Source organism: Eurytemora carolleeae, unplaced genomic scaffold, assembly GCF_000591075.1.
Source record: "Eurytemora carolleeae unplaced genomic scaffold, Eaff_2.0 scaffold1171, whole genome shotgun sequence".
In the NCBI taxonomy this organism is placed as follows: domain Eukaryota; kingdom Metazoa; phylum Arthropoda; class Copepoda; order Calanoida; family Temoridae; genus Eurytemora; species Eurytemora carolleeae.
The window spans coordinates 25065-41422 of NW_019397068.1; the positions used below are offsets into that span (position 1 = coordinate 25065).

The 16358-nt window shown below is 32.7% G+C and overlaps 1 protein-coding gene across 1 annotated transcript in view; it reads left to right on the forward strand.

Moving 5' to 3' along the window:
* Positions 1-16358, forward strand: part of LOC111711567 (tyrosine-protein phosphatase non-receptor type 21) — a gene marked incomplete in the record, with an annotated part of 34860 nt that overhangs the window by 3104 nt on the left and 15398 nt on the right. The window contains 19 exon segments of the mRNA XM_023485952.1: positions 2274-2351; positions 3029-3161; positions 3904-4008; positions 4126-4223; positions 5125-5260; positions 5664-5706; positions 6033-6150; positions 6929-7016; positions 7377-7539; positions 8051-8129; positions 8354-8445; positions 8977-9036; positions 9163-9258; positions 9790-9825; positions 10562-10704; positions 11018-11137; positions 12131-12194; positions 13155-13348; positions 14002-14103. Coding sequence (XP_023341720.1) covers positions 2274-2351; positions 3029-3161; positions 3904-4008; positions 4126-4223; positions 5125-5260; positions 5664-5706; positions 6033-6150; positions 6929-7016; positions 7377-7539; positions 8051-8129; positions 8354-8445; positions 8977-9036; positions 9163-9258; positions 9790-9825; positions 10562-10704; positions 11018-11137; positions 12131-12194; positions 13155-13348; positions 14002-14103 — 1948 coding nt within the window.

Consider the following 16358-nt stretch of genomic DNA (forward strand, 5'->3'; position numbering starts at 1 on the left):
TTATATAAAGTAGTAATCTCTGTTTGTTTGTTATCTCTGATCATCACAAAAGAACCCTTTAACTAATTTGCCTCAAATTTTGATTTGAGAACTCAATAGGAACTATATTAGTTTACAAATTCTAAATTGAGTGGGTTGACTTTTTAGGAATAACTTTGTTTCCAGACATGGTCGGTCTGAAAAGTTTAGTAGGTTGGCTTTAATTTATGAAGGTTTAGTTTCCAGGCAAAGCTGGGTTCAAAGGCTAGTTTGATTTTATATTATTTCAACTGAAGGCCCGGCATTACCTGGGTTACCTATTGTCACCCCAGTCGCCTGACTGCCTCCAAAGAGAGCAGGCCTGTGGTCCCAGAATTACAGCCCAAAGGAGCTCTGTGTTTAGTTATGCATTTCATATTCTGCAGGGAAAGCAAGGAATGTACAATATACATAGATTAAAACAAAGTTTCATCTTCAGCATGGTGGACTGAAAGAAGGAACCCCTGATGGGTATACAAGCTATGCACAATAATACCGGTTTTTTACTCGACCAGCTGTGAGGACTGGACTGCTATGGAAGATTCCTCTCAAGCAATCTTCAGGATTTACAACTCCCCATTTTGCATAAGGGATGCAGATATTGGTTTTCCTTAATCCTCCTTATCTCAGAAAGAGTATAATAAAGAAGGAAGCAATCCCCTATACTCTTCTTCCTAAAAACCTCCTTATCTCTCTCCTACCTGCTCCACAACTCGATGTCAAAAGAACTATTTGGAAAGGCTAAAAGTATAAAAACAAGATAAATTCAAGAAAAAAGAAGAAAATATTGAAGAGGAAAATTAGAAGGGGTGTTTTTAGGTTTGCACTATCTTTAATACCAATAGCGAATGGGAGATGCCCCCCCCCCTTTTCTATTCTACCTGGTTAAAGGATCTAGAAAGTGTTTTGAAGCAGATGCAAGCAAAACATGTGCAAGTAATGGAATGTAAGAGGAAAGAGTAGTGACTTGATCAGTCGAACCTTCCCCCCGTGCCCCCAAGATTTCAATATAGAAGCCCTGAGAAAAGAAAGCCAGTCAGCCAGTTCAAATGAATAAAGGGTTCGGAAAAAAGCAAGATCTTTTTAAAAATACTTCTTGTAATGTAGCTAATTACAAGGACATCCCTTTTCTGTTCTTTTTTCAAAATTAGCCGATTTATGAATGAAAGATGTATGAAAGATGTATGAACAAGAAGAAAATGAAGAACAAGAAATATAGAAATCTCAAAACATCTTCATGTAATATTACATAAATATTTAAAAATATTGTAAAATTTGATTGAAATAAATTTTTAAAGTCAAAACTCATTGTTACCCCCGCCGTTTACCCGCACTTGGTCTTAAATTACGATTTTAACTATTTTTTTCCTGGACTCAACGTAGCATCTAAAAACCCACTCAATTTAGGACCAAAAAGTCAAACTAAGAACATTCTCATGGTTCCCCCAAGTTCCCCAATCACAATTTGAGGCAGATTGGTCTTGGGGTTCCTGAGTTATGATGGAAAATACAGACATCCAAACACACAGATTACTACTTTAGATACATTTATATACTTAGTTTATGAATAATATGATATTGAAGAGATTGTATATATATATAATATTATATCTAAAGTGATTTTATGAATAATATTATACTTAATTGGATTGCATGAATAATATTTCATTTAAAGGGATTATATGGATAATATTATATTCAAAGGGATTTTATGGATAATATTATATTTAAAGGGATTATATGGATAATATTATATTCAAAGGGATTGTATGGATAATATTTTATTTAAAGGGATTATAAGGATAATATTATATTTAAATCGATTGTATGGATAATATTATATTTAAAGGGATTATATGGATAATATTATATTCAAAGGGATTGTATGGATAATATTTTATTTAAAGGGATTATAAGGATAATATTATATTTAAATCGATTGTATGAATAATATTATATTTAAATAGATTGCATGTACAATATTATATTTAAAGGGATTGTATGAATAATATTATATTTAAAGGGATTGTATGGACAATATTATATTTAAAGGGATTGTATGAATAATATTATATTTAAATAGATTGCATGTACAATATTATATTCAACGGGATTGTATGGATAATATTATATTTAAAGGGATTGTATGGGTAATATTGTATTTAAAGGGATTGTATGGATAATATTATATTTAAAGAGATTGCATGGACAATATTATATTTAAAGGGATTATATGGATAATATTATATTTAAAGGGATTGTATGGATAATATCTGCACGAGGCTGGGACTTCAGCAGCCTGATCTCTTTGGTCTCAGATTTGTGTCCAGAAGGTTTTTTTTATTAATGAAAGTTTTAAAAATTCTTTTCCTCAAACTATTTTATTTTCGTCTAAATTTTATTAATTTGTCCATTTGTGCGTACAAATTTTTAAGCCCTTTTTCTTTCGCTAAATTTCAAAAAAGTTTAAACTTTCAAAACTTTGTTTCAAATTGTTTTTGAAATCAATTTATTTATACTATTATTCAAAATATGTATAACATTCAATATTCTACTATTTAGTTCCTCCCCCTTCAGCTGAATTCCCAATATTCTACAGTTTAGTTCCTCCCCCTGCAGCTGAATTCCCTGCTTTTTTACTTTCCTTTAAATCTTCTTATTTTACATTAAAACATTTTAGCCAAATTTATGTCCACTGCCCAGAGTTGGAAACTCTTGTATTGTAAATATAGAGAACAATGCTTGATCTTGATCTTTTGTTAATCTGCAGATTAGTTTAATCTTTATTCAATATCCGCATTGTAATTGTACCCTGAAGGGAAAACTGAAATGAAGAGATTTTACATTAATCCTCAATGTAAAAGTGACCACAGTGGATAATGAGATCCAGCGATATTAGTATCCAAGACCAACGTTCCCAGCTCAGATTTAATAAATAGTGAGATATGGTTGAACCGGACAGACTTGGTTCAACTATGTCTGCGCGGTTTAACTAAATATTTCTGATCAGGGCGTACCCTCGTATCCGGTGGGTGGAGCTGGACCGCCCCCTGAAGAAGCAGTTGGAGAAGTATAGCAGGGAACCCTACCTATACCTGGGGGTTATATTCTACGTCACAGATGTTTCCTTACTAGAGGACGAGGTCAGTGTTTGATTTTTCTAAAATTATTTTCTTAACCTTCCCTCATTAAAGGGACTGTAAGCGTAATTTCAAGTGAACTTCCATGAAAAGATGGCAATGCCCGAATAACATTTATTTCCTTTAAACCTATGACTGATCATTAAGGCAATAGAACTTATTGTTTAACTTTATAAATGTATTCAAATTCGGGATTGTACGCTGGCGTACAGTATGAACTTGCAGCTGACGTTAAAAGTTTAAAGTATTTAAGTGTTTCCGCAGCTAATGAAGTGTTAATTAAGTGTTTCCGCAGCTAATGAAGTGTTAATTAAGTGTTTCCGCAGCTAATGAACAATAAGTCTGACATCGTTGATTAGTTTAAGGTTTAATAAGGTTAAAAGGGTACTGTTGTTCTGAATCGGACACACCACTCTACAAATGAAGGGTCACTTGAAATTATGCCTACAGTCCCTTTAATAGCCCCATCAAATCCACTTTCAATTACCAATACTGGAGAATCAGATCAGCGTTTAATATACAATTTAAAGAGTTTGTTCAAATTATAATTAACTTGAGACATATATAATTTTTCGGGTTGGATGAAAATGGTTTTACACAGTAATTTACAGAGAAAAGCAAAATAAGGGCCGAAACATAGTAAGATTTAGTTAAGACGAGGTATATAATTTGATTTACCCTACAGTTCCCCAGGTTTTTGGGTTATGAGGAGGAGCCAACACTTTTATATTTATTTCTCTTACAGGTGACAAGGTATCATTACTTCCTGCAGTTGAAAACTGACGTTGTTGAAGGTCGTCTTCGTTGCAATTACGAGCAGGCCATAGTGCTAGCCAGCTACAGCTTGCAGGTTACCTCATTGTAGTTTTTTTTAATCCATTAGCATGTTAATATCGTTAATATCGTGTTAGACCTTAAAAATAGTTTTCACGATCATGATCCTAATAATAAGAATGTAAATGATCAGGCTGAGTTTGGTGATCATGATCCTGAGAAGCATACTGCTGAGTATCTGAAGGATTTCCCTCTCCTACCCAAACCTATGATCTCACACTTTGAAGACAGGTAGGAATATCTTTATTTATTTAAATCAGATCAAATAAAAACTTTTCCAACAGATTCCAAGTTTCAGAATGGGGTCTAATGAACAATAGTTTTTCAGTCTGGCCCTGGACATTTTTTAATCCTATACATTTTTTTTACAGGTTTCAGCACACAAACAAATTTGAGTCATGATGCCATGATTATGACTTACCAATTATATTCTAAACGCTAAATGATGAGTGCCTTCCCCATGGAGTTTGATAAATCAAGTTTTTTTTAAACAGATCCAATCCCAAAGGCCAAAGCTGGAAGTTTTTGTATTGGACCGGCTTAGCCAAAGAATTCAGCCGCTAAACTCGAAATCTAGTAGATAAACTTCAAAATGTCCTAAAGTTCAACCTACAATGACTGTATTTCAACTGTGAAGTAAATTTTGAGTCTAATATCTAATATCCAGCTAAGTCTAGGAATCCAAGATTTAGCTGTAGATCCAACTCAGTTTGTATTTTTAGTCCCAACGAAGGGTTTTTAATTGATATTGAAAATAAAATCTACCTATGCTGAGATTTCATATACATATTTTTTCAGAACTTGATCAATATAAAATTCACAAAGATTCAGCCTGCTTATAACAAGTCTCATTAATTTTTAAGACAGAATCGACTTTGAAGTGTTGCAACGCCTTGTGCTTTGATTTGACTACTCTAACTCACTTATGCTTTTCTGTAGCCCTTTACATGTACACTATAAAGCACTTGGTGCTATCTTTGGTTTGAAAGAAGTAATTGGCAAAATTTTTATCGATTTCGCATGAGACCTTTAAATCAAAGTAAATTTTTTTGAAATAGCGTACCCGAAGATTTCATTTCGGGATTCTGTTCAGATATTTTTCTTTGTCTTTTTCTTAATTGTTATTTTTTAGACTTGGAGCCTTAACCGACGCCATTGTTACTCAGCACAACAGTCTGCGCGGCATTGCGGCGCAACTAGCCGAGATCTATTATATAGTTGGTGCGCAGCAGCTGGAGGGGTATGGACAAGAGTGCTTTCTCGCTAAAGTGAGTTTAGACATTTTTTGGCGGGAAATTATTTTAAAACATTTTAGTTGGAAAATACAGCGAGAGGGTTACACTTAAGTGCAGCTTACACAGTCCATATAAACTTAACAAGTTTGGTTTTAAGCAACTGTTAAAACATCAGCTACAAAGAATATAAGATTAAACATCTCCATAGTATTATGGGTCTCACTGTATTCTAAAGCGTTTTGGGTTAAGCACAAAGGATGACGGCCTGCAACTCTTATAAATAACATATATCTTCTAAACAACGCTAAATTTTATGGAATTCAATTAAACACAATTTTTTTATCCCTAATATTCATCTCTTTGTCTGATTATATAGCTGGGTGGTTTAAAAGTTTAAACCACTAAATATTTGATTTTAACTAATATTTTTGTATAGGATGACACAGGAAATGAGGTTCTGATTGGAGCTTCACTAACAGGTGCTAAACTATAATCTTTAATCTTCAAGATTAAAGGGACTGTGTCGTAATTTCAAGTGGCTCATCCATTCATAAAGTGGCATGTACGGTTCACAATTGGACCCTTGAAAGCATTGATAATTGTGGAAAAAATACTTGAAAATGATTCTAAGAACATGACTGGATTTTGAGTAAGGAGAAAGACATTTCCCGTTTTCATATTTTTCGTGGCAATAAAAATTCTGGAAAAAATAATTGAAAAGAATTTTTGGAATCTGTGTTTGTAAATTATTGAATTTTTGTGAAAGACAATTTTTAACCACTGCTGCTTGTTTTTTTTTATATAGGAATCTGTGTACGGAAAGGGAACGGAAACTCTCCTCAGTTCTTCCGGTGGAGGGATATCACCAACCTTGTCAATCATAAGAAATATTTTGGAATAGATTGTCAAAACTTTGAATTCAGGTTGGATAAAACATTCTTTTAAAGATACAAGGATGAGACTCTTCAGAGACGACTGTACGGAAATTATTCTGTCCGTTTCCTTATAACCGCAAATCCCTGCAACTGTAAAATTGTTTCTTTCTTTGTCCTATCATTCAGTAAGTAATTAAAAGACTATATTCAGAGCAGAAGATTTAATTTAACCTTGGAATCGTCATATTTTAAGAGATTTAGGTCGTCTTTACAGTCTCCTCCTTTGTCGGTAACCCTGTATTTTTCAGATTTTAAGAGAAAAATTTACATTTAGCATTTATCTGCAGTATCTTCACAGAGTGTATTCAATATAACAAAATTGGTAAAACTAGTTGGACATGTTTTTTTCCGGCTTTAAAACTTAAAATTTCTCTAAATGGCGGGTTGTCTTTTACTATGATAATAATAATAATAATATTAACATATACATTTTAATTATCTTAGTCTTCTCAGATTTTTTATGGAATAACCTGGAACCACAATTGTTAAATCGGATTAGAACTAATAACAAAGCCCTACTCTGTACAAAGTGTTATGTAAATAACGCCGTGTTTTAAGTGTACAATTTTGTTCAAAACTTGTGTGTACAGCCTTCAATGAACTGTATGTTTAGTGTACAGTTTGTATACGATTAACACTATTTTTCATGTCAAGTAGTTAGTTTTATGTACAGTTTGTATTCAATGAACCTTATTTTAGTGTACAGTTTGTATTCAATGAACCTTATTTTTAGTGTACAGTTTGTATTCAATGAACCTTATTTTAGTGTACAGTTTGTATTCAATGAACCTGATGCCGCAAAATACGTTTGGAAAATCTGTGTGCTTCAGCATACATTCTTTAAAATGCACCAGGTATAAAAACTGAAATAATGAAGATAAATAAATCAGTAGATAGAAAATGTTTGTGAAATAAAGAATATGATGGTGGGATCACAACACAAGGTTTAAAGATGAGGCTTCAGACATGGCTGTATGTACAGCATTTTGCGGTTTCAGATGTTGATTTAATTTTCTCTTGGACGTCATAAAAAGGACTGTGAATCAGACATATGCACCTCTTTAAAGGGAGGGAGGTCACTTGAAATTATGTCTGCAGTCCCTTCTTTTTGTTTTGTAGCACTAAAGTTAAAAATAGAGGAGATTTAAATTATACATTCTTGAACGGAAAAATATTGTTCAGTCTTCAACGGAACTTTATTAATTAATTTTCAGTCTGCGACGGAGAGCTGTGAGATGAATATAACTGTAGAGCCAGGGAGTCATCCACTCTCCTCCTCACTCACTTCATCCCATCCTCTCTCCTCCCCTCACCCCCTCTCCTCATCCCCCCTCCCTCCTCTTCATCTGGAAGATTATATGTACAAAGTTCCTCCAGGTATCTATTCATTTGTCTATCTTTATGTGTATCTGGTTGTCTGCCTATATGTCCAACTATCTATTTATGTGTCTGTATGTCTATCTATCTATTTATCTAAATAGTTTATATATATATATATATATATATATATCTGTCTATTTATATTTTTTTCTGCTTGCCTATTTGTCTATCTATCTATTTTCTGTCTATACTATATATTTTTGTATATTTACCTGTCTATCTCTATCTTTATCTATATCTGTCTATTTGTCTTTCTATATGTCTGCCTATCTATCGGTCGTTGTCTGTCTATCTGTTTGTCTATTTGTCTATCTATGTTCGTCTTTTTATCTCTCTATTTGTCTTTTTTCTTTTAGAGGTGGAGGGGAAATATTCCCACAACCTCTTTTTTTTGAGGTTTTAGTACTTTTTTTGTTATTTTTCATAAATAAATAATTACTTACTGAAAATAATTATTTACTCACTATCTATTTCTCAAATCGATCTTTCTATGTATTTGTCTAACTAGGACCGGCTGTAATAAAAGCAGCAGATATAAAAACCTTTCAACAACGAAGTCAAAATATCCCACTTTCTGTAGAAAAAAGGTAATAAAATGATTATTTTACAATTTTAAATTTTTTAAGCCTTAAATCATCAGTTTTAAGGGGGGGGGGCGGGGGGTATTGGAGAATAGTAATATATATTTTAAAAAACATTTTCCCTGCAATCTAAAGCAAATTGCCTAAAAGTCTGAACTTTTGTTTTGTGTATCTTGGGATCAATCATTGACAAGACTCTATAAAATATTTTTGTAAAAATATAATTTTAGGGCTGGGAACAGTTCAATTTCTGGAGGATTAGACCGTAGATCAGGATACACTACATCCAGGCTTCTACTTAATCAATCAATCAATCAAACAGGTAGATTACGTGCACTGTACAGTGTTTAATGTACAGTATAACCTGTACACTGTACTGTTTAATTATACAGTGTACAATTGAGAGTGTATGCTGTACATTTTACAGTGAAGACAAGATGAAAAACTTATCAATATTTAGCATTCAACTATTAATTGCTTAAAGGACCAGAGGCTGAATTTAAAGAATTTGAGCCACATCTCAAATTTGAGACTTGGCTCAAACCTGGTTGGTTCCACTTGAAATTGTATTCAGTGTTTTGAGATTTTAGCCGGAATGGAATGAAATGGATTTTAGCGATTTAGTGATTCGGTTTCAATTCTTTAAATTTGGCCTCTAATTTAATTAATAGCAAGAAGTACTTAAACTGCGCAGACATAGTTCAACCACTTCTTTTGTGTGCCAGTTCAAACAACAAGAGAATTGATTGAACCACGTCAATCTGGTTTAACAATATTTTCCTATTCAATTTATCTGGTCACTGGGGTCAATCTTAATAGGTTTTGAATTTAAAAATTAATCAGATTTTTTTAGGACTCGGGGCTTCTATGAACTTAACTCTTGCTAATATGCCGCCAAAAATATCAAATCTAGGTATCTTATCAAGTATTTATAGTTTTAATTATCATTATTGTTTTTAGTATTATTCATATTTTTATGTTTATTTTATTACTATTATTATTGTTATTATTATTACTGTTTTAATTATGAACTGTGAAGGTGGAGTAGGACGGCTCTCCTCTGGTTCCAACCCTAGACGGAGTAGTTCCAGTCTTAACATAAACCAGTCCCTCTTTACTCCAGGATACCTTTCAGGTATTAACAACAAAATCTCAAAAAAATTTACAACGTCGTCATGACGTTACTTGGTTAGTTGGGTATTTGATAAAACGACTATTAAAAATTTTTTCATACAACAACATACTTAAGTGTTCATGTTTCAAAACTCTTATTTCACTCAAGAGTCTAGATTATTAGTTGATTTTTGGAAAGAAAATGTTGCATAGATTATAAACTTTAAAAATGTTAAAAAGTAATTTTAAAATGATAAGTAAATGTGTAAATGAGTAAATGAGTAAATAAGTAAATGAGTAAATGAGTAAATGAGTAAATAAAGAAATGAGTGAATGAGTGAATGAGTAAATAAATGAATGAGTTAATGAGTAAATGAGTCAATAAGTTAATGAGCGAATTAGCAAATGAGTAGATGAGTCAATGAGTCAATGAGTAGAGTCAATGAGTCAATGAGTCAATGAGTCAATGAGTCAATGAGTCAATGAGCGAATAAGTCAGTGAGTCAATGAGTCAATTTGTGATCTTAAAAATTAATTAATCTATTTTCTCTAGCATACAAGGAGCATCTCTTCTATGACTATTTAACACGTAAATATGAATTTAAACATGTTTTTAACTTTGTTTATTTATAACATTCTGAATTCTACTTTTTGATTAATTTTATTTAGGTTTAAACTTTTATTTTATCTACTAACTTAGTATTTCGAGAAAGAGGAATTTTCGATATTCAAAATTATTGCAAACGTAGATTAGATTTATTGATAGTAATATCTTTTTTCAAGGATTATAACTTTAAAAAATATAAAAAAATCATAAAATTTGATATTTTCAACCCACCTGCAATGCAAACCTTAATACTTATTTTTGATTTTTTTTGTTTAATTTTATTTAGATAAGATCACTTGATAAGTTAAGTACATTATCTTATTTACAAGTTACCCATAAAACATGGCTTTATGGGGGTAGTTATAAATGTAGGGGTCCAATACCTATAAAACTGGGAAAATGGTTAAAATCTTCAAAAATAAAATTCTAAAATTGACTCTTTGATTCAAATTGTAAGAACTTGTTTAAAGCGTTTTTTTAAAAGCTAGTAATGCACAAGTCACTTTTGCACAAAAAAAACAGCAAATTAAAATAAACACTTGACAGTTTAAAGACACAAAATCATGGATATCTAATTCATAGTTGATCAGAAAAAGCTTTTAAGGGTACCATTGTAAATCAGGCAAAGCTATTTTGCATGGAGGTTCACTTTAAATTTAACTTATAGTCCCTTTAAGACACATTTAAGTAAATATATTTAATCCGCCATTTTGTTTAGGTGCACGCTCAACTAACGACCTGGACCGGCTTGAGGGCAGCGTGGACCGACGAACTGGTACAATTGTACCAATGTACAGGCCCGCCCCGGACTATGAAACCGCTGTTATGTCTAAGTACAAAGGGAATAACAGGATGAGTCAGGTAAGATACAAACAATGGCTCTGGATTTTTCTTAAGTGTTGAAATTGTAAAAACTTTTTGCGTATACAGTACTTACTAACTTAAATGGTAATCAAAAGAAAAATTTAGTTGACATCATAAGAGAAATCTATGGTGTTTTATTTTTAGCAAGAAATGAAATACACGCGCAAAATATTAAGGATTAGTTTAAAGTTATCAAATATTAATGAGGTAGAAACCTTTTTTAGAGATGGAGACTGTATAAAATATAACGACTGCTTACAAAAAGGCGACTGTTTGCAAAATGGCGGATGTTAATCACGTGATATTTAAGATGGCGCAGATGTATTCGTCCCACCCAGAGATCCGGCAACCTCCACCTGGACAACCAAACCTTTCTCAACATGATCTTCGCCATCTTCATCTGGGACATGGAGTTCATAATCAGCTAGAGGTAAGCCAGGGACTTTATACAGTTTCTAAAGGGACTCTAACCGTATGTCCGACTTCAGGCTTTCCAAAGCTTTTTCTAGGCTGGTTAAAGGGACTTTAAAGGAAAAATGAATCGAGACTTGGTCACGTGATACAGACGGGGTCACGTGACGATAATACTGCGCTACCATTGGTTGGAGTTCTGGTCACGTGATAATGACGTATAAATAATATTATCAATTATACATATTAAAAATGAAAAATTATTAAATTCAAATTATAACAGGAGTAAACTTGAGTTTTTCAGGCTCCTCTGGGATATCGTAGTTTTCAGATTGGTTGCGTTTTTGCTGAATATGATTTGTTTTAAACTTAGAGTCACCAAATCTTACATATAGAAGTTTTGGTACAATTTTGACACAGTTTTATATCAATTTCCCGAAACAAGATTATCAGATAGACCTTTTAAAGGTCTCGATCAACCCCTGAAATTCTCGTGTTTCAGCCCCTTTACTTTTTCCTTTACAGTTCTTTTAAAGATATCAGATTAGCTATGTTATTAGACGCTAGTAAAATCCTATTATTTTGGTATGGATTTAATTTTTTTAGTCTGTTAAATCTTTTAGTGCGTATTTAACATTTTTTTAAATCTTCTTATGCATGGTGTGCAGATTTTATTTTATTTTCTCAGTCTTAAAGTAATTTAAAGACATATTTTAATTTTGTCAAAGTATACTTTTAACTTCTTTTAAGTTATAGATAAGATTGGAATTGCAGGATGTTGTCGAAGACTTTTTTATCGGAATAAAATGTTTAAAACTATTTTATAATAGTTTCCAACTATTTTAAAACCTTAGTTTTTTATTTTATGATTTTCCCTTTCTTTTATTTAATTTTTTTGTCTTTGATTTGTCAAACAATCAAACTTTTCAATTTTTTAGTTAATAAATTGATTAATTGATTGATTAATTGATTGATTAATAAATTGATTAATTGATTGATTTATCATGTTAAGCCTGAAGTCTGGTTTCCGCTGAACAGTGCACATACCTACTCCACGCCGGAACTGAACACTGCAGGTACAAACTCATTCATTATAAATTTTTTTTTTTTTCTTAAGTTAAAAAAGACCGTTTTTGTCGTAAATAATATCTCGCAGGGGGGTTTTATTGCGGCCAACTTTCACAATTTACATATACGCAAAAAAATGACAAATTTCCGAATATTGTTTAATTATTGTTCTTGGATTAAGACTATTATATATATGAGCAGACATTAAAAGATATTTGATGTTGTTTTACCATAAAACATTCAATATCATAGTCCAAGTATTTAAGAAGTATATCAATTCTGAAAAAATCACTTAAAGGGAGTGTGCGCGAAAAATGAAAGGGGGTATAGGCTTAATGCGATAATAAAGCGCTTTTGATCGCTACTAATCTTACTTCTATTTGTTGTGTCTATAAAAGAAAAATTGTTAAAAACGACTAATACCGAAGAACGTAGTGTTCATACAAAGATGCAACATTCAACTCGGATCGTAAAGAAATCAATTTAATTCCAAACAAATCATTCAGATATTACAAACAATAGTCATCGATTATTTTTCGACGCATTTGTAAATAGTTGATATTTCATAACATTTTGTATTTTTCATAATCTGAGAGTTACTTTTGAAAACATGTATTCCTGTTTCGAGGATTTTTGATAATGAAGACGGCATTTTCATATTTTCCAGGAATGTTCGAAAATCCAGCGTCAGCGAAAATTATTAAAAAAATATTTTAAAAGATATATTTGATGTTGTTACAAAGGAAAAAGTTTTACTAGTAGCCATAGTCATCAATTATTCAGAAAATAGTCTGTGCACACTGCACAATTTGCATTGTTTCATGTTCATTGGACTATTTAAAATTATACTTGAGCACAAAAGTCGTCTTCCCATTCCAAAGTTTTCTTTTTATCGCTTATATACATTATGCAAGTGTTGGGACAAGTCTTCCATCAACATTTCTGGTTATCACTAAAGTATTTTCTAGGAGACGGGTTTGATCCGTTAAACCATTTAACAATATATAAGCCCCCACCACCCTACCCTGGGGAACACCATTCTCATTTCTCCAGTAGTACTCCAGACCTCGCCTCGCAGACCCTGCCTCCACTGGTCGGAGGATCCTCTCCCGACCTCGTGTCTAGGAGGACGTTAGGGCCGGCGGCCGGTCGACACAATCAGGTGATTTTTTTAATGCGGTTAATTTCCTGTATTTCCGGGCAACATGTTCGGATTTTTTAACTCACACTTGGAACTATTTCTGCTCAAAGGAATTGTTAAATTTTAAGAAATCCTTCTTTTGCCTAAGGGGCAGGTCCGATTCACAACAGTACCCTTAAAGCTTAGACTGATTACGTATGAATTAGATTTCCCGGTTTATAATTTTTTAACATGGTTATTTTAATTTTGGTTTTCTACTAAAGTGACTCGCGCATTTCTGCTACAGAAAAACAATGTAGAAGATATCAGTTACATGATGTTTACAATTCCATTAAATGGATTGTCGTTGTAATATCTCATGAACGTCCAGTATAGAAGGTCCCGATTCACAATGGTACCCTTTACACCTTTATCTCATCAATAATGTTAATTCTCACATTTTCCTCCATTGTTTCTGGTGCAGAAATCCGTTAGTGATATTTTTAGAGAAACTATAATAAAATATTATGAAATTTTCATTAGAAAAAATCCCATGGACTCTAGGAATGGTATGGAATTGAACATGATTCTAGGATGTTCCAATACAATGTTTTCAATACATCTTTTTTAATTGAAGATTAAGTTTTTTGCATTTATAGCATTTTTTTAACATAAATTTAAATATATTATTTTAGACAAATCCGGACTTGAACCGGACCTATGACAATTTGACCGGAAGCGGAAGTGGAGGAGGGGGCCAGGAACCGGTTTCTAGATACACCGCGTACAGTACAGAGGTAGGAGAACAAAGATTATGAACCGGTTTGTCTTGGCAATTCGTAAATTTGTCATTATAAAAGAAAAAATTATAAATGCTCATATTTTTGCGAGCGAGGAAAAAGAGATAATCGTCTTTACCAATTCCATAGAATCCCATCAAAGAAAAGAAAGCCAGTATATTGTTTTCCAATACATCTGCTAATACTTTGGTGAAGACATGGGGGGTTTTAAGCCGTTTGATGAACTGTCTGAAAAATTTTAACACTCAGATAAAAATTTATCAAAATAGTAAAATAATTTCTTTCTTATCGTATTCTTATCTTATGATCATACTTTTATCAATTTGTTTCATTTTCTTCTTTGCTGGTTGTGCTAGCTGGACTTTTTATGTGTACGTATAAAGAGGGGNTCTGATCTAAACTATTCATATACACACCAATACCACTCTGATCTAAACTATGCATATACACACCAATACCACTCTGATCTAAACTATGCATATACACACCAATACCACTCTGATCTAAACTATTCATATACACACCAATACCACTCTGATCTAAACTATTCATATACACACCAATACCACTCTGATCTAAACTATGCATATACACACCAATACCACTCTGATCTAAACTATGCATATACACACCAATACCACTCTGATCTAAACTATTCATATACACACCAATACCACTCTGATCTAAACTATTCATATACACACCAATACCACTCTGATCTAAACTATGCATATACACACCAATACCACTCTGATCTAAACTATGCATATACACACCAATACCACTCTGATCTAAACTATTCATATACACACCAATACCACTCTGATCTAAACTATTCATATACACACCAATACCACTCTGATCTAAACTATGCATATACACACCAATACCACTCTGATCTAAACTATTCATATACACACACCAACACCACTTCTGATCTAAACTCTTCAAGTTCTCACCAATATAGATTTTGCCAAATACTCCCTTCAAACTAAAGCTAGATTTTGCCAAATACTCCCTTCAACTAAAGCTAGATTTTGCCAAATTCTCCCTGCAAACTGAAGCTAGATGTTTCCAAATACTCCCCTTAAACTAAAGCTAGATTTTGCCAAAATACTTCCTGCAAACGGAAGCTAGATTTTGTCAAATACTTCCTTCTAACTGAAGCGCTAGATTTTGCCAAATATTCCCCTCAAACTAAAGCTATATTTTGCCAAACATTCCCCTCAAACTAAAGCTATATTTTGCCAAAATACTTCCTGCAAACGGAAGCTAGATTTTGCCAAAATACTTCCTTCAAACTAAAGCTAGATTTTGCCAAAATACTTCTTTCAAACGGAAGCTAGATTTTGCCAAAATACTTCCTGCAAACGGAAGCTTGATTTTGCCAAATACTCCTTTCAAACTGAAGCGCTAGATTTTGCCAAATACTTCCTTCAAACTAAAGCTAGATTTTGCCAAATACTCCCTTCAAACTAAAGCTAGATTTTGACTTCTTCATTTCTTCATCGCCATCTTTGCGCATCAAGGTTCACTTAGAACAAAACTCACAGTCCCTATTATAGCTGATGCATAATTTTCAGAATATAACGTATATGTGCTCATTGCTGTTTAGTGTGCAGTTTATATGCCTTTCGACCTACGCATTAATGCATTAATGACAGCTGTGATATATTGCATAGATACAGTTGACAGCTGTGTTATATTACATATATACAGTTGACAGCTGTGCTATATTGCATATATACAGTTGACAGCGTTTTTATATTGCATGTACAGTTGATAGTGATGATAGATTGTATATCTATAGTTTACAGTGGGGATATATTGCATACATACAGTAGACAGCGGTGTTATATTGCAAAAACAGATGACAGTGCTGGTGTATTGTATATCTACAGTTTACAGTGTTGTTATACTGCATATCTACAGTTTACAGTGGTGATGTATTGCATCTACAGTTGACATTGGTGTTAAATTGTATATGTACAGTTGACAGCGGTGTGAATTGCATTTACAGATGACAGCTATGGTATATGTATATCTACATTTGACAGTAGATAGATTGCATATAGTTGCGTGGTTCAAGATTTCTCCGTTATTGAATTTAAAATTAGCATGAAGTTGCATTAGCACGTAGTACGTATACATTTATATACAGTCTTACTTCACTTTAACATTTCTTAAATACTTTCACTTTTATACTTTACTGTCATTACGTTTTTGTTCCTGTCGGAAGCGGAAGTGGAGGA